Consider the following 23483-nt stretch of genomic DNA (forward strand, 5'->3'; position numbering starts at 1 on the left):
TTTTTTTTTTTTTTTTTTGCTTCGGTGAAATGTGAATTGGATGGTTCGTTACCTTAGGGATCTTGGAAGTTTCATTTGTGTAGAGGTTCATGGTTGGATTGTGAATGGTGTGTTTCGATTGAGTTAAAATGTGTTTTTTTTATTGCTTGTTGTTGTCATATTTTGTAGTGAAGGTTGGGATACCTAAGTTCTTGAGTGGGATTGGCGGAGGAGTTGAGACTCACATTGCAAAACTTAAAACTGAGATTGGTGATCTTTCGAAACTGCTTGTGACTCGTACGGTTAGACTCAAGAATTTTGGTATACCTTGCAAACATGTAAGTTCCTGAGACTCTCTCTCTAATTCTTCTGTGTAGGTTTCTAGCGGTTGTGATTGATACTTGTGCTCGGTATAAAGGTGTGATTGATTCATGTGCTCGGTATAAAGGATTCTGATAACTTTCCCAGAGCTGACGCTATAAAGGTGTGATTGATTCCTGTGCTCGGTATGGCTTAGAAGATATTCGAAAGACCTTCTTCTTTTGCAATTGTATCCTTCTACTTCACTGATATTGATATTTTCGATAGAAGCATGACTTCTTGTAGGAATGGGAACATATTTGCAGGTCTTGGCAATAATATCGGATTGCTAAAACATCCTCTCTGCTTTCTTTGTCTAGTATTATAATCTTGAGTTATGCATCTCTTCTTTTTATATATTGTTGTTGCTGACTTCTGATTTCCAGGCCTGTCTCGGACGTTACGAGTGACTTAACCATCGAAGTAGGCTCTGCCAGCTTTTCTCTCCACAAGGTAAAGTTCATTCAAGTTCAAGCTACGCGAGAGAACTCATTTGAAACTCTTTTTTTCCTCTCGTCTCTCGGAGTAAAAGAGGCTGCTCGTTGTAGCTTTGGTCTGAAGCTCACAAGTTCTTGGTATATGTCAGATTTGGCGGTTCAATCAGGATATCCCAGAGAAGCACTTAGTTACAGCTAAAGATGATTTAAATCCATGGTTGGAGCTCTTAGGAAATGCTGTGAAAGAAGCTGGAGGGAAGACTAGTGAGCCTGAGATTTTCCCTACATCAACTGATTCTCCATATGTATGTCTCAATCCTCAAGGCTTACACATCATATGTTTTATATGCCATTGTTTAGGATTTGAATGTCTGTGTTTTTTTATTTATGATTACTGCAAGTATTGAGAGAATGAGCATATAATTTTTTTCAATTTGCAAAGCAGTTTCAGTTTTATGATTGAGTAGGTTTCTCTAGTGGAAGATGATTTTGGTTTAAGTTCTTATTAAATTGCTTAAATTAGTTTAATATTAATTATATGATTAATTTATTTTTGAGTAACCCATATGGGTTACTCCATTGGTCATGGTTTAAACAATGTTCTGACTTATTAACCCAAAAAAAAAACAATGTTCTGACTTTTGTTATACTCTTACGACCCCGACACTTTTTGTACTTGTCTCCATTCGATATCATCTACTCGAGATGTTGTTTATATATGTTTATTTGAATGAAAGTTAACGATAATACTATACTATCATATAAGTTGTTGTTTTTCATCATGTTTATTTATAGTAGTCTTGGCTTTCGCAAAACCCATCTGTCTGGCTTGACTTAAACGTTATTTGTTTCTTCTTCTTCTTCTTCTATAAGGCTTTTTTGACTTGTATAACTAATCATACATTTCCGGATTTCCCTCTGTTAATTAAGTACCATTCACACTTCTGCTCCTTCTTCTATTAATTTTCTCATCTTTTCATTTTAATTTTCCAACTTGAAATTGGAATATTTGACGGTGGAAAAATGTTGAATTATTTGGCACTGGAGATCGCCTAACTGCATGCAGGTCCCGCGTGTTATAAATGCTGACTTGGACTCTCTCATTAAGCTTACAGTCGTGCTATTCCTAATACTATTTTCTTCTATATAAATTCAAAAAGGAAATGTAATTCTATAAAGAATAGAGAAAGAAGATTGGAACAATACAGAGAAGATTAGCATGGCCCTGTGCAAGGATGACACGCTTAATTCGAGAATTGGTCCCAAAAAAAATTATTTTACCAAAAAAAAAAAAAAGAATAAATAAAGAATAAAGAAAGAACACACTTTTTCTTACGGTAGGCCACGTAATATATCTTCACACTACCATGAAAATAATCTCTTTTCTCTCATGCTGGATTATATTATCATTGGAGCTCCGACGACTAGTCTTTAATTATAGAAAGAAGCTTAAATACATTGTGGATTCAATTCGTCCACGCTATTTGAATAACTCAAAGGTTTTATATGCATATATTGAAATGTCTTCTCTATAATAAGTCACAACGACCGGATATATATGAGGATGCGTACACAGTATATGTATTTAATTACTACAAGTCTACAACCAACTTGATATGGTCTTCGCTTTGTAATCTTTCACGTGATTTGAACTTCTATTTATACGTTCAAATTAATGACACATAACTACAATGTATTATAGTGTTGATTTTCAAATGGAACATATACTAATTAGCCGCGGTGCTCTGCGCTGTTTTATCTCCTCCACGCAATTACATTGGAGTAAGGGAAACAGCGTAAAGAAGAGTTAACAAGTTTTGAATGGACGTAAAGAACATAAATCAATGATGTTGATATGTACTACTTTGTCTTCTTATTTTTTTCCTAACAGATGTGTCATAAATTTGAGATTTAAACCATGCGAAGGATTTTAAATGCAAATGAAGCTCTGGACAGATATATTTGGGCGATTCTCTATTGACTTCATATATTTGCCAAAACCATTGACTTCGTTGACCTCGATGTACGTAAGCTAAAATTGTCTCCGGGTCTTTCGGGTTACATTTTTATAATTGTATTACGTAACTCTTAATATGGACCGGCTTGTTTTAACTATTTGTCACACATGATTAAGTCACTAAACTAATGCATCATTTAGCAACTCCATAAGTTTACTAATTTTATTTATGGTTCTGATCGTTGGCACTTATACAGAAGAGGATTACGAAATCGACACAAGAAAAGTCAATCTGTACATGTCAATAAAATTTTACTTGTTCGCCATAATTAATATGTGATAAGACTCTATAGTTATTCTATCTATGTACATCATATACATTATATGAATATATATGTGTTTGTTGTGTGTATCCACGAATACACTTTTGTATATAAATTGATTCGTATATACACATTACATGTAAATGTGTAAAGATACATCGATCTGTAGGGTTTAAAGTGAGCAACTAGGAGAGCAACTAGCAGGAAAAAGAAAGCAAATCTTATCTTTATAAACTAGATCAGAAGAAACTAAAATATCTATGAGCTAAACAGACGTAAGAGATAGACTACATAGTTGCTTAAATAATCTTTTTTTGTAAAAATAGCAAGCCCCGATTGGTTTAAAATAAATTTATTTGATTTTATAAATGTTGGGTTGTGCGTACCGTGTCGGCAGATGGCAGCGCATAATTCCCACAAAATATATTTGTTCAAACCTATAACGGCGGTATCATATTATATGTGTTTAGTGTGTTTAATGTAATTTTAGATTTGTAGTACATCATACAAGTGGAAATTACATTATTATTGATGAAATTGTTAAATGATTAAGTAAACAAAACTCCTACTTTTGCATGGTTTGACTAAAATGATTTTTTTTTCGTTTTAAACATTGTAAATTAAATCGTTATTATTTGTCGACGAGAAATTTTATATTTGATCGTATTAGCCAATCGATGAATATATATAATTTTGATCATTGGATAAAAATCGTGTGGTTTCAGCAGTTCTATAGAGTTTTATCGAAACTAAAAAAGAAAGAAAAAACATGTTATTTGATTCAAACATGTTTCAAAGGTATTGTTATCATAAAAAGGAGTTTATCATTCTCACCTACCTAAGGCTATTTTCCCTAATGATAAATTATATTATTGATAGTTACTTCTGTAGATGTAAAACAGAAGTTGGCAATTTACTGTGATATTGGATTATTTAACCACGCGAAGATGTGAATAAAGAAAATATATGTTACGTAACGTTGTTCTTTCCAATCGCACCTATATATTATATATGTGTTCATGTTATTATACAATGTTTCAATTTGACTTACGATATCTAACCTTGGCAAAAAAAAAACCATTTTCTTTTTGGTTGTATTTCAATATGGTTTCATATTGATTCCACTCGATGATTAATACAAGATCGGATCGGGATAAAAAACCAACGAGAGCAAAGCCAATGGGTTTAAGTAATGTGGCATTCAGGTCGGATCAGTAGCCGTCGTGGAGCGCACCCAATGGTTAACGATTCTCTCGATAGTGTTCCTTTTTCAGTGGTCAACAAAAGCAGTCTCCTTTTTTCAAATTCTCACATGTGTTGTTTTACATAAATATACTTGTTAATTACTCACCACTATTCTATAAATTAATATCAATATTAATAGTTTAATACCTACTACTATTCTATCTCAGGACAGCCTAGATAAAATACTTTAAAGCTTGACGGAGTGTCTTCATTTTAAAGGGTCTTCTTGTCCTGTCTGGTCCTTTTATCTTCTTATTACTTACTGTACCAAAAAAATAGTAGTTACTTAAATTACCTAAATCGAGATAGTCTATATAAGTTAACTACATATTCTTGTAAAATTTCTCATTAGGGTGAGGCTAACATCTTTAGTACTTATTAGGCGTGTATGCAAAATTTAAATGGTTCATTAGTTCGATAGTTGAACTTGTAGATGATAATAGCCACTAATTGCAAATAGTTTGCCGACTGATTTTTGAAAAACTTTCCCCCGAAATCCGCCAAAACACATCACATTAAGAATTATACAATGTCATAACATAAGGAGCTGATGCTCGAGAATGAATGTAATCACATGAATTAGGTTTGCAATTATGATTTTAAAAAAAATTAGGTTTCCAGTGAGTTGATTGTACTGTATATACTTGTATAAGTCGCATGCTTAATTTCACGCTTCTTTTATTTATACTTTTTAAAAATGTGGGGAGCCACACATTAATTTTTTATTTAAATACTACTTAATTAGTTTTGGTAAGGTGGCCTAAGTTAGGCCATGTTATTAAATTACGACTCCACTGGATTTAAGTTTAACTTGTTAGGCCAACCTGATTATCCCCAATACAAAAATACTATAATGTTGTTATTTGACAGATATATATCTGTGAGCATGCCATATATGGTGATTTGTATACCAAAATTGTGCGATGAAAGATAAGAATCCAAAATGAACGGCTGAGATGGAATGGGAATATTACTAAAAATAGGATAAAGTTTGGGTCCAGATAGATAGAAGAAATGATGAGGATGGTGCTGAGTGCTGCTGACCTTTTCGTCCTTCAAAACATAATATCTCTCTCACTAGTTGTCTTTCCCACTTGCATTGCATGGCCCTGGCCCAATTCTTCAATTAAACGACCGTTTCCAGTTACACCAAAACTCCACCCATTTCAACTAATCTATGTTATGTGGCAATTTTTGCATGTTAATTACACGTACTCAATCCCATGAGTATATTTATCTTCCATTTTTTCCCCACTAAAAGTGATAAAGTTTTTTCATGATGATTGAGACAGGCCAACATTCTTTAGTTAGGCAAACGCAAAATTATTGTTTGGTTTGCGTTTTTTGTTAATAAAATAAACGTAATTAAATACGATAAATATATGTTTCGAAAAATAAGGAAAAAAATCAGGAGGAAATTTAAAAAAAAAAAAAAAAAAAAAAAAAAAAAAAAAAAAAAAAAAAAAAAAAANAGAGCCTACTATATGTAGGAACTGTTTGAAAGTTTTCGATAGAAGAAGGTCAATGATGTCGATGATAACCATTAAGGCATTAACCAGATTACATGCATTATGTAAGGAGACGTGATATAGCTAGATATTTACTTAAATGTATACTTGTGCGGTTGTGTCCATTTCAGCTTTTTGTTAATTGATAAATGAAAGATCCACGAAAATATGAAATCACTGAAAGGCTAACCATTTTAATGTCGTTCATATATATATTTATCTTTGAATTTCTGAATCTTGAATTTTCAGTATAATAACTAGTGAGCTATGAGTCTATGACCCTTTGATTAAGATAGATAAGTATATTATTTCAACAGAAGACTTTTATATAGAATAATCTATTTGAGGAAATGGCAAATATTATTTAACAAATATGTATATACCTCTTTGAAAAAAGGATAAGTATTACTTTTGTTTCAACCAAAATGGATAAACATTCGAAAAAGGTAGGACCAAGAAAAGTGGAGAAAAAAAATTAGGTACTCTTGCTCCGTACAAGAATATAGCTTTGGGGGTAATACGAATCGATATGGGTTCATCTCCCCCTTCACATATGTACAATGTATTATTATCTCCTCTTCTGATCTTCTTGTCCCTATTCTTGATATACTCCTTAATATATTTAATTCCAGTTCATATAATTGAGCAATAATTATATTTGAACTCATTAGTTATTATTATTGCTTGTGAAAACTGATCAAAACAACCAAAAATAGTTGACGTTTAAGTTCTGCATTCAAACTAGGCCAGCTGTGAAATTCATGACGTGGGAATATAATTTTATTTCATTGTGTGGGTATATAAATGAAACAAAAGAGAAACAGAGGAATGTATTTCTCAAATTATATACTAATTCTTAAAGAAACAAACTTCATGCATAGGTAAGAACTAAGAAGGGACTAGTCACACTCTAGTCGTCAACTAGATTGTGAGTCTCTTGGATTCGCTGGCGTATTCGAACGTTGTATCAGTAGTCAGTACTGTGTAATTGATATGATTAATTATTTGAACGATATTCACATAAGAAGCTGTGTATCCATGTTTTGAAGAGTTGAGTTATATATGTCCGATGAAATAATATAAGTTTTTTTTTTTTTTTTTGATATGTTTGTAATTCAGTCGACACTAATTAGCTCCGTAAGCTGAGTTATATATTGTCATCATTGACTCAACAAGGCTAGATCCGTAATCAATTCCTACTATGCGGAGTAACACGATTTAATGGAGTCGAACTTCGATAGAATAGGTAGGAGAGATGATTTTGTAAACAATTGACTAACAACATGTACACATCCCAAATATAATATCCTTTTCCTACATGTTTTGAAAAAAAACTCACTTTCATGATGAAAAAACATATCCTTTTTGAGTTATGTTACTTTAAAATTTGAGAAATTGAGTGTAAAGGAAGAAAGAATACAATGTGTTGGAAAGGCAACAATACAGACTATGATTCTTCGTACAAACAAGTGCTTATAGGATAAAAACCAAAACTATGGACTTGTAGGAAACATATGATGATAGAACAACCTAACGATCATGACAATCCCCAACCAAAGCAAAAGACTTTTTTTGCATAATATGTAAAAGAGACACGTCAAATACCATATATGGAAGGGATGTGGGAATATAAATACGAGATAGATAGATATGTATATATAATTACAACAAAACAAAACAAGAAAAGAGGGGAAGGTCTAAATCTCATGTGAACCCCCTTTCCCACTTGGCACTCTATTCTATCCCCATTTGCTTGCTATTTTACACATCGCCCATTACTCATATTTTTGTTCTATCTCACAACGAGTCAACTCTACTACAATAATTTACATATCTATCTTAGCTACTATTCTTCATTGTTGTATGGACCATTCGATTTTCGGAAACTTCTTTTCTCTAAAAAAAAAAAAAAANAGTCAACTCTACTACAATTATTTTACATATCTATCTTAACTACTATTCATCTTCATTTTTGTATGGACCATTCGATTTTCGGAAACTTCTTTTCTCAAAAAAAAAAAAAAAACATATACAATATCGGACGAATTGTCAAATATGTTCTTTCTTTAGCCCATGCTTAACGCATCAAGAGTCTCATTGCTAGTGTTGTAATTTTTTTGTTGTCTCTTAGTGAAAATTTCAGATTATTTATTTCTAATATATATATATATATATTATAATCTTCATGTTACTCAATGCATTTGATATAGACTCCCTATAGTATGTTATTATTTACCGTATAAAGAACTAATTATAGCCAAAAATAACAATAGAAGAAACAAAAGGACTAATTAAAAGGTACCAAAATTAGTACGAATGAAATAATAATAGTATATAACAAAACAACACTAATACCCATATGTTTTTGGACTCTAGTTCCCACGAAACTTCCTCTACAAAACATAATTTTGCCATTCTTGCAAGACTTGACCCTACTCTTCTTCTGCACCCTTTTTCTCTTTTGTTTTTTTTTTATAACCTTTCTTCTTCTTCTCTAAATACATTTTACTAGCCACATTTTAACATTTATCCTATTAAATTAACAGATACATGCACTTCCCTTGTATATATATATATATATATATACTAGTCCAACCCCATATCCTCATAAAGCAAATAAACACAAACCCATTTCTCCATTTTTCTTATTTCCTCTCTTAGACAAAGAACAAAATAAAAATAAAAATGGATTACAGCTGTGTTGTAGACGACAGTAGTACAACGTCAGAGTCTCTCTCCATCTCTACTCCGAAGGAGATGATGAACAAACTCTCTTCTCCTCCGTCGACGACGACGCGTCTTTATAGAATGGGAAGCGGCGGAAGCAGCGTCGTTTTGGATTCAGACAACGGAGTCGAGACCGAGTCACGCAAGCTCCCTTCTTCCAAATACAAAGGCGTCGTCCCTCAGCCTAACGGCAGATGGGGCGCTCAGATTTACGAGAAGCACCAGCGTGTCTGGCTCGGTACGTTCAACGAGGAAGAAGAAGCCGCCACTTCTTACGACATCGCCGCCAGGAGGTTCCGCGGCCGCGACGCCGTCACTAATTTCAAATCTCCGACGACGACGGACGCCGAGTCTGCTTTTCTTGACGCGCACTCCAAAGCCGAGATCGTTGACATGCTGAGGAAACACACTTACGCCGACGAGCTCGAACAGAGCAGACGGAAATTTGTTAACGGTAACGGAAACCGATGTGGGTCGGAGACGGCGGTGTCATCGAACGACGCTGTTTCGAGAGCGCGTGAGGTTTTGTTCGAGAAGGCTGTTACGCCGAGCGACGTCGGGAAGCTGAACCGGTTGGTGATACCGAAACAACACGCGGAGAAACATTTTCCGTTACCGGCGATGACGACGGAGACGGGGGTGAGTCCGTCTCCGGCGAAAGGTGTGTTGATTAACTTGGAAGACAGAACAGGGAAAGTGTGGCGGTTCCGTTACAGTTACTGGAACAGCAGTCAAAGTTACGTGTTGACCAAGGGGTGGAGCCGGTTCGTTAAAGAGAAGAATCTTCGAGCAGGTGATGTGGTTTGTTTCGAGAGATCTACCGGACCAGACCGGCAATTGTATATCGACTGGAAAGTCCGGTCTAGTCCGGTTCAGACTGTGGTTAGGCTTTTCGGAGTCAACATTTTCAATGTGACGACGACTGGTCCATCAAACGACGTCGCAGTGGAGTGTGGTGGTGGCAAGAAGAGATCTCGGGAAGATGATTTGTTTTCGTTAGGGTGTCCCAAGAAGCAGACGATGATGATTAACAACATCTTGTGACAATTTCCATTTTTATATATTTGTTTCTCTTTTNTTCGAGCAGGTGATGTGGTTTGTTTCGAGAGATCTACCGGACCAGACCGGCAATTGTTTATCGACTGGAAAGTCCGGTCTAGTCCGGTTCAGACTGTGGTTAGGCTTTTCGGAGTCAACATTTTCAATGTGGCGACGACTGGTAATCCAAACGACGTCGCAGTGGAGTTTGGTGGTGGCAAGAAGAAGAGATCTCGGGGAGATGATTTGTTTTCGTTAGGGTGTTCCAAGAAGCAGACGATGATTAACATCTTGTGACAATTTCCATTCTTATAAATCTGTTTGTTTTTTTTATTTTGGCAATGTTTTTTAATTAAAATTGGCAAGTTGTAAATTAGGACAAAGACCAAGAAAAAATGACAACTAGACAAAATAGTTTTTGTTTACATCTAATTTAGGGTTTGTTTTTCACCCTCTCTGAAATATTATGATGTGTTTAATTTCCACCTTGAATCTTATTATACCAATCTTAAATTATTGCATATTTTTCAATTAATTGGAATACAATTTGTTTGGAGTATATAATCCCACTAATGTTTATGCATGTACATGTACTTACTATATACATTATTGGAGAAAATATCTTATATGATCGATCAAACAGAATAATTTATAGAGTTAAATGTCAACATGTCCAATAAAAAAACGTGGGTGAGATACGAAAAATCTATTTATGTGGTTGAGAGATGCTTTAAACGGAGAACAACAACATCGATCGTTCAAAGATTTATGTACGTTTGGTTGCTTAAACTAAGTTTTAAAAACTGTTTTCGTGTACGGTTTGAGGGCCGGTCATTCGGGTAACCCATTCGGGTTCGGGTATTACCCATTCGGGTTCGGATAAACGGGTTTAGAAAAATAGAATCCATTGGGTATTTTTAGATATATGGGTTCGGTTCGGTTTGGGTACTATCGGGTTCGGGTCAGTTTGAGTTACAAATTTTAGAATCCAATTATTACCCAAACTATCGGGTACCCGAAAAAATATAATTAAATTTAAATAAATTTAATTAAATTTTGACTTACATAACAAAATATTTTATATATTTTGATTATTTTTGATATTTAGGTATAAAACTAAATGAAATATTCAAAATTATAAATAATAAATATTATAAATATGTTTATATGTTCGAGTTTAATGGGTACCCAAAAAGGTACCGGGTATTATCCGACTCTAATCCGAACCCACGAGTATTAGAAAATAGAATCCAATAAAGTTTTATAGACAAACTCGTAACCAACCCGAACCCGGTTTTTCGGGTCGGGTTCCGGGTTGGGTATTCGGGTACGGTTTTTATGCCGAGGTCTATACGGTTTTGTGGAAAACACTGACCTAAATAATTAAGAACATGCACGGGATCTAAATTTACGGTTTTAGAACCATTTGATATATATCTAATACAAGTGCATGATCTCGAAGTTGATAATTGTTGTCTTATGCCGTATGATTCATGCATCTTGTTTATTTCACGAAGTATAGTTGTGTTTTTAAAAAAGAGAATCAATTAGATCTTATAAAGTTATAGGCTACATAAAATGTATGTGCAGTCGACACTGGTTCATGTACCGCTTTTTTTATAATGCAATAATCAACCACAGTTTTTAGTTTTTCTAACACTTACCGGACACTGCCAAGATTTTTTTTTTTTTTTTTTTTGACAATTGCCAAGAAATATTTTATATTCACTGTAATGTTGAAATATTTTGGTAAGTTGATGAAAGTACGTTAACTGTAGTCAGGTTTGAACAGCAGAAAGAAAATAAAATCTAAAATTCCTTGTAATATGAATTTGTCATGTAGTACTAAAACCTAATATAATTGTGAAATAAAGATTTAATAATTATTAACAAACAAAAAAACTATTTTTCCGATTAAACGTAAAACATGATTAAATTTTCTAAAACATGGTTTCAATATAACCCAAAAAGTAGAATAATAGTCGACTCTCTTGTTGTCTTGTTGAGTATCATTGCTCTCATGACTTAAAGCCCATAACGTACACAGCCCATGATCATTAACGTTTGTGCAAATTTGAAATCTAAAATTTGATATGTGAGTTGAAACATTCTGACCTTCCTCGTCCACATATTACATAAGACATCAAAATCAATATGAAAGTCTGAGTGTAATACAAAAAATACTATACCTGGCGTTATGGAATCTCAACTAAGCAAAATCCTTGAAACGTTTTGACATACTGTAAGTGTTCATCGCTTGATAGTTCAACATATCTGATATCACATTTGCTATCAACATTTGGTCGAACCATAACAGCTTTATACATTACATTTTGGATGTAATCTTTACTAGTATAACATAAACGTACTGACTCCCCTTCAACAGAAGATAAGTTATACGTCTTATGTTGCATACTTGATACTTGCATAAGTAGTTAATATCTACAATGTCAATATCAACAAACTTTTGTCTGATGAAGTATTGTAATTTACTAATTTATAATGCATTGAATGCACAAAATTGTACTCTTTATCTTTGGTTTGAATTTGATGGTATTGGAATGACATGCCTGTTATTTTACTTATGTTGGAACATCAACAAATGAAAACACTGGAGAAAGTTGAAAATATAGAAGAAAATTGTCTCAAAAGAATGAATTGAAGATAGAGATGTCGTTGTTAATCTCAGAGCGCGGTTTATGTGAAAATTGTTGCGGTTTGTCAGTTGTGGTTCCCAACTCATCTAATTAGAGAAATATAAACATAAGAAATTTGTTACATAGGTTATCAAACAAAGACTCATATAGATAACGGTGTAACGGATTACTTATGAGTTATGAGTTATGACTAATCAAATTCTTTTTCTCTCTCAATTTTTGGTTTATTTCCTCAATAATCAATATATTGTGTATATATCTTTGTCAAAGTATGAGTTCTTTTTTTTTTTTTCATTTTCAAACAACACAACCGATTCTTAACACGTTATATATTTGTATATTTAGTTACAAAAATACTAATTGAGTATATAAAAGTAATATACATCCAATAAAGTAGTCTGTTAATTAAACTTCACCCATTGTTTTAACTGTTGCAATTGATAATTACCTAATTAATTTAGTAGTAGTAGTAGTATTTAGATGAGTACAGTACTTAACTAATTAACTCTTAACTGAAATCGTATAACTAACTAATTAAATAGATACAACTGGAATCCCAAGCCAATGACAGTTCACCTGCCATCTCAGCAAATTTTAAGACCATGCTATAGATGAGTGTGTTAACGTAATTTAGAATCCATTGGCTCACCCCTAGTGACTATAGTATATAAGATACCATAAGAAAAGAAAAAATGTTATTGAATTAACGAAAGTGGATGCTAATGCTATTATTTTTGTCACAATTTGTATGGGTTATTAAGGGAAAGGGCTGACAATCTTGTCTACATTTTCAGAAGAAAAGATTCAAGTTTTAAACACAAAATATCAAATATCAAAACATATCTTCATAAATAAATAAAGGATAGGTGATGCCATGGTTAGCTGTATATGAGGGAGAGGGAGGGCCACTTGCCCTTTAGGAGAAGGTAAGGGTCAGCTTTGTTATCCAACCTCTTTTTAGAAGGGGTGTTTAATGCAAATTTAAGACATTTGAATCCGATGATTAATCTCCTGATTACATGGATCACTGTCTTAAGAATTTAAATTAAGAACTTCAAAAACTAGTCTTCTGAACTAAAAGTAGGCGTTGAATTTTATTTGAAACATTTTCTATACTTAAAAAAAAACAGTACGTTTTCAAAAAATATACATGATTTCATGTTTCAAAACTCAATGAACATTAGTGATGGACCTGATGGGTATGAGTTATGACTTTGTATTTTGAGATATATAGTAGTGGGAGTAATGAATAATGAAAAGATGGAATAGTGGTTGGCTGAATTAACAAAACTCTTGTGTGAAGTTATGATGAAAGTAAAAAGGATATATTTTAGATAGATGATTTTATTTATTTTAAGTCTTTTAACAGATCATAGGAATCGAAAACATAAATCACACTTCTGAAACGTCGACAATACTTGGTAATGCATGTTAAGAAACAATCTCTTTAGCGTTATTACCTTTTAATAACTGATTCGTCTTAAGAGAATGATTTTATTCACAATAAGATAACTTTAAAATGGTAGAGACTAGAGAATATCTAAAACTCAATAGAAAAAAATAGAAGAAGAGAATATACTTTGGACAGCACAGATATCATATTTAAAAAGCATACATACAATACAATACAGTATATGTTTTTTTTTTTTTTTTTGATAAGGAATCATTTTTCTTGTGATTCTCTAATCAGTTGCAAGAAAAATGACAAAGAAAATATATGCTTCTTTAAAAAAACAAAAGAACCAGAAAGAATATTCGGCCACGCGGGACCATACACACCTCAAAATGAAAACAAACGAAAAATGGAATTTTTGGAAAAAATTATATATTTTCAACATTAAAATAGAGACTCTGTGTAGGTCGTTTTATTAATTATTTTAAAATATTTAAATAATCACCGTCTTGGAAGAAAAAATGATTATGCTTTACTCTCTTTAAATGGTCTTTGGTCCATTCTTCATGAACACGTTGCCACGTGGACCGTTTATGAAAGCGCGTTACTACTTACCACCACCACCACTATGGGATCAGGCAAACTAAACATAAAAAATTCTTACGTGTTAGTATAATCTCCTTTGTTAATGTGAGATAAACAACTATAATTTACAAAATCGGATGTTGGATTGTAATTTACTCGAAAGATCAAAAATATATATATATCTTACTTTTATTGTGTGTAAATATTTATCTCTATCGTTTACAGTTTATTCAAAAAAAATTAACCTATCTAGAACGAACATTCTTGGTGTTACAAAACAATATTCATGAAGAAACGAATTTTTTTTCATACAAAATCGGCAACTATTTATGAAAGAGGAAGAAGTTGTGGTGTGTGTGTTGAAGAAGATGTTGCCGGCGATTTGCAACGATGGCTGCTACTTCTCTCTCCCGACTGTGAAGATTGCGGAGGTGGTTGTGTAGCTACAGGAGCGTAAACTCTTGTATTCGTCGCATGATCATGCGACGACGGCACCCAAATGCCTTCCACCACCATGAACTGCCGTTGTTGTTGTTGTTGATTTTCTCCCCCGTTGGTTGATGACGGAGTAGCTGGTCTTCTTGTGTGCAATCTATATTTCTGTTAAAAATCAACAAACTTCAATATAAGTATAAGTTATATATGGAATTATGTAACTATGAATCTATGATTAGCGAGAGAACGTAACATATATGATTCGTGTTGTTACCTGTAAATGGCTTTTAACTTCGTCATTGGTTAAACCATCGACCTTCATGAGGTCTCTAATCTGCTTAGGTGTAGCAACTGCATATTTCGCAATAAAACTAATTAAAATGAATATTTATTCACTAATTGCTATTAACAAATCTTGATACGAACAATCTAAGGATTTAATCTTTTACCATGTGATCCTCCTAACTGCTGAAGCGCGTGCAAGAATCTCCGGTGTAACTCCGGAGACCAGCAACGTCTCTGCTTCCTACTGGATTGAGATTGTTTTAGCTGCTCAAACTCGCTTTTACCTCCGACTGTTTCGGCCGTGGAGCTAGATGTCGTCGTAGGCGTAGGAGTGATTGTTTTTAACGGTTGAGGAGAATGATCATTAGCCTTATTAGGTTTCTCTTTTTGAAACGGTTGAAAAGCACCGGCGTTGTTGCGTTTGACCCCAATGACAGCCGCAGCCTTCTGCTTGTTAACGACTTGATCATCCTCTTTAGGTTGTGGATCTGGAGATTGGTTCCATAGCTGAACAGATCTAAGCCAATCTGATTTCTTCTTATCACCGTTATTTTCATTGTTCGTCTTAATCTTCTTCTCATCAGCTCCATCTCTATCGTTTTCATGATCAGATGAAGATGATGAACTCCACTTGATTGGGATGAACTCTTCAAACACGGCAGCAACACCACCGCACTCGCTCGTCGTCCGCTCAGAACATTCTGATTGGCTACGAACATGTTCGGACATAGACGACGATCCCGATAGCTCCTTCCGACACGACTCGATCGCTATATAAGAATATATATAAACAGTTAAAAAACAAGAATTGGATCACAACCAAACAGAATATAAAAAATATAAATATGTATACCTTGGGTGACAAGCTCTAAACAGAGAGGAAGCTCACGCTGAAAGACAAGAATCTTTTTGTGTTCTTCTTCAAGGGCTTCAACATATTCATGACATCTCTTCATTTTGTGGGTGTAATCCATGCCAACGCTCTTAAGATCTAAGCTAAAGACTAGTGACAGAACATATAAATCTAGAGAGAAATAGGAAGAGAGAGATTGGATCTAAACGAGAGAGAGAGGAGAATAAGCTTGACGGTCAAGTTGGGAAGTTTTAAGGAGAGAAAGAAAGAGAGAGAGATGATAGAATTGGTGTCTAATCAAGGTCGGGCCGTCGCGTACCTAAAACCGAATCTTTTGATGTTTTTTAAAAAAAGTTTAAAAAGATTTATTCGGATTTGTGGGAAAATGGGTAGAATAGTAAAATAGCATAAAGATTTTTTAGGATTTGGGGGTTATTGTTTGATGATTCATACAAGAGGGAATATTCTCAGGGATATGGGATTCCTTTCCATATTCAATCACATCTGGCGATGACGTCAGCATTCTCATGACGTTGAGATAAGAACGACGACTCCATTTCGAGTCATTTTAGTATTGTAGTTAGTAGTAGTAGTGACCCTTCCGTTATTTTTCCCTATTATAGAAAGATACACATGATTTTGTTGTATCTTAAAGATTAAACAAACGGGGGAAAAAGGAGAATATACTACTAGTACACCATTATAGATTCCATATGTTGGACGTTGTGTATTTTTTTTTTTTTTGTATTATGTGAAAGTTTGACATCGACTGATAAAAGGAATCCAAACACACACAAATGTAAATAGAAAACTAATAATTATATTATATGAAATTACATTTTTGAATAGAATAAAAGAAAAGGAACAAAACAAAACAAAAAGAAAAGAAAAGAAAGTAATCTGCATACTTTTGTGGAAGTGGAGGAATATTCCTTGGGTGTAGTAGATGAGAAAATAAGAAACAAAAATGGAGAAAAAAAAATGTGAAGGGGAGAATCTTTGAAGAAGAGTGAAATTCACACATTATTATTATCGATCTTATCCAGATCGCGTTTCCTCTTTAATTAGTTTTGACCCTTGGCGTTACCGAAGAGCCACCTTCCTTACCTGCCCGCACCAACCTCTATATTTTCACGCGCTTCGGTGTGCGTCGTTGTGTGTTTCCTTTGTGTATTCTTCAAAGGTTCAAGCAAAATTCTCGTGAATATACCTGACACGCCAATTCTTCGCCAGTCTTTAAATTAATTTGTTGTGGGAAAAGAAAAAAAAAACAAACTTAATTCTCATTTTCTCGTCAAATAAAATATCCAAAGTTTATGCAATTGTGATAGCTTACTAAAAATGATGGACGAGAATAATTGTGGCTTTAATAAGAAAACTTGTACGAGAGGCTGTCAAAAGCGTGAAGCAATTGAAGAATGATATCAAATCTTAAAGACCCCCAAAAGGCAGTATATAGTAGAGTGGTTTTGTATTGTTGCAAATCAAGACATAGTAGAAAGATACTATACAAATGTATGAGTACATTCCAATGGCGCTTTTGTCGACCAAGACATAGTAGTAGAATCTCGCCCTTTTTTTATATGCATTACTACTATACATGAATACATGATCATCAACACCCAAAGTTTTTCATTTTCTTCTACCTCTCATGTAAGCGTATTGAACAGTGAACAAGAGCTTTTGCAAATACATACAACAAGAATCCTAATAGTTAATCAGTCGATAGTTGTGATAATCATCTCGAGTTAGAGATCATGTACATGATGCGAAAGACCACCAACATTCTTTTAGATAATATAATTATCAGGTGAAAGTTGCTCGTTTGTGTTCTCTCACAAGCTCAAGTTTCTACAACATTGTATGGCATTTCAGGATATGTTGCCAGTTGCCCCCTGGTTACTATTGCTAGTTACCATGTCAACGAGAAGACCGACGTCTACAGCTTTGGAGCCGTCTTATATGACTATCTATTCCCAAAAAAGTCATTGACATCAATTACGACGAAATATGAAAGTAGATCTTCTTGCCCACTAGATCACTGAAGACAAAAAAGTAAATCAGACCTAGAGAAAACTAGATAAAAAGTAGATACAAACTTTTTAAAGGTTATGCGGCCCATGCCTAAGTTTTGGACCAATCTTAAACGGACTTCACAATGTTTATCATGGCGTTTATTTGTTTCAAGTTCGGACCAATTACAATGTGCATATACAGAATGTTTTTTTTTTCTTGCTTAACAAACAACACATAAACTTTGATTACTTCAAGAGTTCACAAGACAAGCTGATAACGTTTGTTTTTGCAAGGGCATCCAGTTTCATGTTGGCTAGCCTTGGAATAAACTTACAAAACAAAGTTCTTAAGACGGAAAATACAAAAAAAAATATCCGACATGAAACCATAAACTTCTTACTAAGTAAAAAGTTGGATGAGAAAGATTTTAGCCTTTAACTAGGACTTGATAATAAGTCTAAATTAATGGTCAAGTATTGGACCCCAAAACTCAAAACAGAGAGAATAAAGTTGAGCAGAAGATGGCTAAACATTTTTGCTACTACTAAAAGTAAAAGACACGAACCCACTAAAGGTTGAGTGTTTTGAATGGGGAAACAAAAATCTTGAAGAGTGAAGATCCAGCTTTAGTCCGGCGGAATTTGACTCTACAAAAATGCTTATTGTTTGTCACCTGTGTAAAAGAAAATGTATTTTATTATATAAAACACAATAACAAGTATGAAAAAAGAACATAGTAGTATCAACTATCAACTATTAGTATGTATATAATAAAAAAATTATATCAACTGCTAATTTGCTGGATAAACTAACCCACTAAAATTATAATATATCCCGGTTCTAATCAGAGTCAATCTGGTTAGTAGTACAAAATCAGTAAACGTAGATTGAAGACGTAAAAAACAAATTTACAGTAACCAAATATGCAATTTCCATTTTCTTTGCTCTGACCAATCTCGGATGAACCTCCCCTCCCACACTATTCTTCACAAGAAAATCTGCATTAATTCCACAGATGGAATATGATTATTTCATAAAAGTTAAATAATCTAAATCAAATTAATTTCATTCCCCACAAAAAAAAAAAAAAAAAAAAAAAAAAAAAAAAAAAAAAAAAAAAAAAANACGAACGACCAAGTCTTTGTATAATCACATTTTCTATTTTGGAGTTGGCCCAATCCCAAAAATATTTGTGTCAAATCTTCTCTTTTTATTTGTTTCTCTGCTGGGCGGAGAAGAAGAAGGAAAAAAAATTCATAAGAACACAAAGCGAATTCTCCAGGACAGGAGAGGAGATAAAAATCGTTAATTAGGCTCATCATCACAATTCCAAGGCGAGAGAGAGAGTCTTTTGTTTTGATTTCACAACGCTTCTACTACTATGTCGTCGGAGGTGAAACAGCTGATCGTCGTTGCTGAAGGTACCGCCGCGTTGGGTCCTTATTGGCAAACCATCGTCTCCGACTATCTCCACAAAATCATCAGGTTTTTTTTTTCCCTCCCTATTCGAAGTTAGGGTTTAGTTGATTCCGTTCTCAAATCATGCCTTCACATTTCAATTCTGATTAGATCGAAACCTTTGTTTGTTTTTAATCCTCTGCTGCGAATTTTTGTTGTTGTTGTTGTTGTTGTTCATCGCGTTTGAGTGATGATTACTGTGTTTATTTTATTCATCTTTTCTTGATTTTTTTTCTGAATTGTTGCTTCTGTGTTTCATTCATTTGGAGCAATCACTTAAGCCTAACTTATGATCCCCTAGAATTAGTGTTTTCTTTCTTACATCAGGTTGAATTGTGTTAAGTATGTGGTTACAGAGAATTCACTATGTCAATATTCATACTGTTTGATAATTTGATATCCACTATGCAAACTCTGCCACCCAGATTCCATATTTGTTGTTGTATACTTAAAGCTGGGGAATCTATGGCTTTTCTGTTTCAATACAAATAAACTTACAATATATCGTCTGGTTAAGTTTACCTTATACGACAGTCGGAATACTAATCGCTTTTCACAGCTTCTCCTGATGTTTGGTTGAGTAACTAACAATATACTTGTACATTTTCTATGGTTTGGATTTATTCTTTTTGGTGGATATTGAGAACATAGGTTAGATCAGTGACTATTAAGCAGATTGTTGTCCTTGTTCAGAGGTCTATGGAGATCAAACTTTCAGATTTTTTTTTTTCTATTGGTTCCCTGCTTCTTGTTGCATCACATGCTCCCTTCTTTCTGAAAATTAGATAGTTTTTTTTGTTTGAGTATGTTGAGACTTGTGAAAATATTTTTCCTGGATCGTGCACCACTTGAACTACTAAGATCGCTGCCTGACATTTGTTTTTTTAAATTTTTTTATGTTAAAGTTTCAATTACGTCATCTGTTAATGCATTCTTTGCGTTTGTCCAGGTCTTTTTGTGGCAGTGAGTTAAATGGAGAGGTACTGTATCTGACTCATCCTCTTTTTTGAGCAAACTCAAATTTTCATTCTAGGGCAAACAATTATTCAATGTTTTTGAGCAAACTTGTATAAAGAAAATGTTTTTGTACGTTAATTTAGTTAACAGCTCAAATCATTGTGTCACAAAAAATTAAGAGCGCTAGTAGATAGTTTGATATGTCTGATTCGATTGTTGATGAGTCTTTATATATTCACTAAACTTGCAGAGGAATCCTGCTTCTACTGTTGAGCTATCACTGGTGATCTTCAATTCTCATGGCTCATACTGCGGTATGTATTGTGCTCCATTTTCGTGATGTCCAAATACAAACATTGTTTGGGTGCTTTTCATGGTCCTGCTTATTATCGTTTAATTTGATTATGTTGTTCTTATATTTCGTTCTTTTTAGCTTGCTTGGTACAACGGAGTGGCTGGACAAGAGATGTTGATATTTTCTTGCATTGGCTTTCGTCCATACAATTTGGTGGTGGTGGTTTCAGTGAGGTTGCTACAGCCGAAGGGCTCGCCGAAGCATTGATGGTAGGAAACTTGATCTTTTGTCATCTGTGACACAACTAGAAATACATGTTGGGCCTCTGTCCTTGAAGCCACTGTTGACTAATTTTACCCTTCCTAATGAAATTTTTATTTTTCTTCCATGGCTGTCACTGTATATGGTGGTACTTCTGTCAGCGATATTTCGGATCCGTAAACCTCACAATTTTCTTCTGACTTCATGACACAGATGTTTCCTCCTCCTTCCGGCCAAGCTCAACCAAGTAATGATCTTAAAAGGCACTGTATCCTAATCACAGCCAGCAACCCTCACACATTGCCGACACCTGTATATCGTCCACGAGTGCAAAATGTGGAACGGAATGACAATGGTGATGCACAATCTGAAAGTCGTTTATCAGATGCTGAGACAGTTGCTTCATATTTTGCTAAGGTACTTTTTTTAATGATTTCCCCATGTAACACGACTTGCTACAATTACTCCTTTTAATTGGGAATCACTAACCTGCCATATTTCTGTGCAGTGTTCTGTTTCTTTGTCTGTTGTGTGTCCAAAGCAGCTTCCCAAGATTAGAGCACTATACAATGCGGTGAGACTGCGTATCTATTTGCAATTCACTAGATGTGCAGCTATCATAACTGTTCTTTTGTCAGCTAGCTCTTTCAAAGGCTGTCTTTATTTTCAATATTATAGACTGGTAAAAGCTTGTTCTATACTGTTATATATGCAGGGAAAGCTCAATCCACAAAGTGCGGACTTGTCAATGGATACGGTTAAGAACCCATTCTATCTTGTCCTGATCTCAGAGAATTTTGTGGAGGCACGTGCTGCCTTAAGTCATTCTGCTACAAATTTGCCACAGACCCAGAGTCCTGTAAAAGTGGACAGGGCCACTGTTGCTCCATCTCTTCCAGTCACTGGCCAACCTCCAGCTCCTGTGACATCAGGTTCTTCTACTGATAGCAGCCTTTTTTTTAGTTCAACTATCTTGATTTCTCTATGTGAAGATCTAATTTTGTATGATTTTTCAGCCAATGGACCTATTTTGAATCGGCAACCAGTTTCTGTTGGACCAGTTCCAACTGCTACTGTGAAAGTTGTAAGTCTATTTGATCTTTTTAGTCAGTTGGAGGAGGTAGCTTTATTGGCAACCAACCCATGTTTGTTTTATACGAATTATATACTAGATATAAACTGAAATGAATTGTAAGTTCATTCGATGGTGCTTGATAAGACATAACAAATATTTTATATATTACTAAATTGATTTAGTATTAAGCTCATATGAATATCCCATTTTAATAGTTGATATAATATTGTATACGCAATCAACTTATTAGATAACATAGCATCACAGAAGTATACAGAACTTGTTAATTGGATTTTTGGGATTAATTGCAGGAGCCTAGCACTGTAACTTCTATGGCACCAGTTCCAAGTTTTCCCCATATCCCGTCTGTTGCTCGGCCTGCCACACAAGCAACTCCTTCAATTCAAACATCTTCAGCATCACCAGTTTCCCAAGATATGGTCACCAACGCCGAGAATGCACCAGATATTAAGCCTGTGGTGGTGAGTGGAATGACGCCACCATTGCGTGCTGGTCCTTCTGGTGGAGCCAATGTAAATCTGCTTAATAATCTTTCTCAAGTGCGACAAGTCATGAGCTCTGCAGCTCTGGCAGGTGCAGCCTCCTCGGTTGGGCAAAGTGCGGTTGCAATGCATATGTCAAATATGATATCAACAGGAATGGCTACATCTTTGCCTCCTTCACAAACTGTGTTTTCATCTGGACAGCAGGGAATTGCTTCAATGGCTAGTTCGGGTGCACTAATGGGATCTGCACAAACAGGACAAAGCCCGGGTACTAATAATGCCTTTAGTCCTCAAACAACGTCAAACGTTACTTCAAACCTTGGTGTTTCACAACCGATGCAAGGGATGAGCCAAGGAAGTCATTCTGGACCACAAATGATGCAAGGTGGAATTTCCATGAACCAGAACATGATGAGTGGTCTCGGTCAAGGAAATGTCTCGTCTGGAACAGGGGGAATGATGCCTACTCCAGGAGTTGCCCAACAAACGCAATCAGCAATACAACAACTTGGTGGCAATAACAGTTCAGCTTCTAATATGCAGTTGTCGCAGCCATCGTCTGGGGCTCTGCAGACTTCACAATCCAAATATGTAAAAGTCTGGGAGGTAATGTCATTTTACTTTGTCTGCAATATCGGTGGTCTTATGCTAACTGCTAACTTAACTTACATTTTCAAATTCATGTAGGGAAATTTATCTGGTCAAAGACAAGGGCAGCCTGTTCTTATCACCAGACTTGAGGTGTGTTTAGGGGGACTGACTATGCATTTTTTCCCCCTTTGTGTCTTTTCGGGGATCACACGCTTGATTAATGCTTAAAGCACACCTCCCTTTTCTATAGTTTTGTTTAGTTGCTCCTAATTAGATGGTAACGTCTTTTTTATTTTTATTTGACAGGGTTATCGAAGTGCTTCTGCCTCTGATACGTAAGTTCGAAACTGCTTCCTTATTACCCCTCGTCAAAGAGCAGTCTATCATTGAGGAATGATATGTTAGCTGCTAAAATAAGTTTTGCTTTCTCTTTTTGTGCATCTTTCCAGGTTGGCAGCAAATTGGCCACCAACGATGCAAATTGTTCGTCTCATATCCCAGGATCATATGAATAACAAGTAATGTCTTCTTGCTTTAGCCTT

General features: G+C 34.7%; 4 protein-coding genes across 10 annotated transcripts in view; 3 read left to right on the forward strand and 1 right to left on the reverse strand.

Moving 5' to 3' along the window:
* LOC104741251 overlaps window positions 1-1235 on the forward strand; it is a 2634-nt gene extending 1399 nt beyond the window's left edge. The window contains exons 3-5 of one of the 5 annotated variants that reach the window (XM_010462054.1): window positions 225-317; window positions 726-792; window positions 926-1235. In XM_010462054.1, coding sequence (XP_010460356.1) covers window positions 225-317; window positions 726-749 — 117 coding nt within the window. In that variant the 3' untranslated portion in view covers window positions 750-792; window positions 926-1235. Of the gene's footprint in view, window positions 1-7; window positions 318-356; window positions 793-925 lie in introns of those variants that run through there. The other 4 variants (XR_002035074.1, XR_002035073.1, XR_002035072.1 and 1 more) reach the window with 4 other exon arrangements.
* Window positions 8302-10090, forward strand: LOC104741249 (AP2/ERF and B3 domain-containing transcription repressor TEM1-like). 3 transcript variants are annotated; one of them, XM_010462052.2, is made up of 2 exons: window positions 8302-9329; window positions 9624-10090. In XM_010462052.2, the coding sequence occupies exons 1-2, from the start codon at window positions 8495-8497 to the stop codon at window positions 9869-9871; spliced, it is 1083 nt and encodes a 360-aa protein (XP_010460354.1). In that variant the 5' UTR covers window positions 8302-8494; the 3' UTR covers window positions 9872-10090. The 3 variants fall into 3 exon arrangements, with proteins under 3 accessions (XP_010460354.1, XP_010460355.1, XP_010460353.1); XM_010462053.2 differs by having other exon boundaries at window positions 8303-9523; window positions 9821-10090; XM_010462051.2 differs by lacking the exon at window positions 9624-10090 and having other exon boundaries at window positions 8304-9606.
* On the reverse strand, window positions 14370-16091 carry LOC104741248 (myb family transcription factor EFM-like). The gene is made up of 4 exons (XM_010462050.2): window positions 15783-16091; window positions 15094-15699; window positions 14919-14995; window positions 14370-14809 (listed from the first exon to the last, which is right to left on the reverse strand). Exons 1-4 carry the CDS (start codon window positions 15901-15903, stop codon window positions 14537-14539), a joined length of 1077 nt encoding a protein of 358 aa, XP_010460352.1. The 5' UTR covers window positions 15904-16091; the 3' UTR covers window positions 14370-14536.
* Window positions 18953-23483, forward strand: part of LOC104743533 (mediator of RNA polymerase II transcription subunit 25-like) — a 6528-nt gene continuing 1997 nt past the window's right edge. Inside the window, exons 1-12 of the mRNA XM_010464601.1 lie at window positions 18953-19283; window positions 20206-20236; window positions 20464-20527; window positions 20647-20777; window positions 20983-21186; window positions 21278-21343; window positions 21485-21701; window positions 21786-21853; window positions 22156-22956; window positions 23038-23091; window positions 23248-23276; window positions 23391-23459. Coding sequence (XP_010462903.1) covers window positions 19180-19283; window positions 20206-20236; window positions 20464-20527; window positions 20647-20777; window positions 20983-21186; window positions 21278-21343; window positions 21485-21701; window positions 21786-21853; window positions 22156-22956; window positions 23038-23091; window positions 23248-23276; window positions 23391-23459 — 1838 coding nt within the window. The 5' untranslated portion in view covers window positions 18953-19179. The remainder of the gene's footprint in view (window positions 19284-20205; window positions 20237-20463; window positions 20528-20646; window positions 20778-20982; window positions 21187-21277; window positions 21344-21484; window positions 21702-21785; window positions 21854-22155; window positions 22957-23037; window positions 23092-23247; window positions 23277-23390; window positions 23460-23483) is intronic.

This window comes from Camelina sativa, chromosome 14 (assembly GCF_000633955.1).
Source record: "Camelina sativa cultivar DH55 chromosome 14, Cs, whole genome shotgun sequence".
In the NCBI taxonomy this organism is placed as follows: domain Eukaryota; kingdom Viridiplantae; phylum Streptophyta; class Magnoliopsida; order Brassicales; family Brassicaceae; genus Camelina; species Camelina sativa.

Excerpts from the sequence above, each read along its gene's own strand:
- LOC104741248 (XM_010462050.2), bottom strand. The coding sequence starts at position 15,903 with ATGGATTACACCCACAAAATGAAGAGATGTCATGAATATGTTGAAGCC. Across the intron at positions 15,700-15,782 it reads TTTAGAGCTTGTCACCCAAG|CGATCGAGTCGTGTCGGAAG; the intron begins GTATACATATTT and ends ATTCTTATATAG. Across the intron at positions 14,996-15,093 it reads GCAGTTAGGAGGATCACATG|TTGCTACACCTAAGCAGATT; the intron begins GTAAAAGATTAA and ends CGAAATATGCAG.
- LOC104741249 (XM_010462051.2), top strand. The coding sequence starts at position 8,495 with ATGGATTACAGCTGTGTTGTAGACGACAGTAGTACAACGTCAGAGTCT.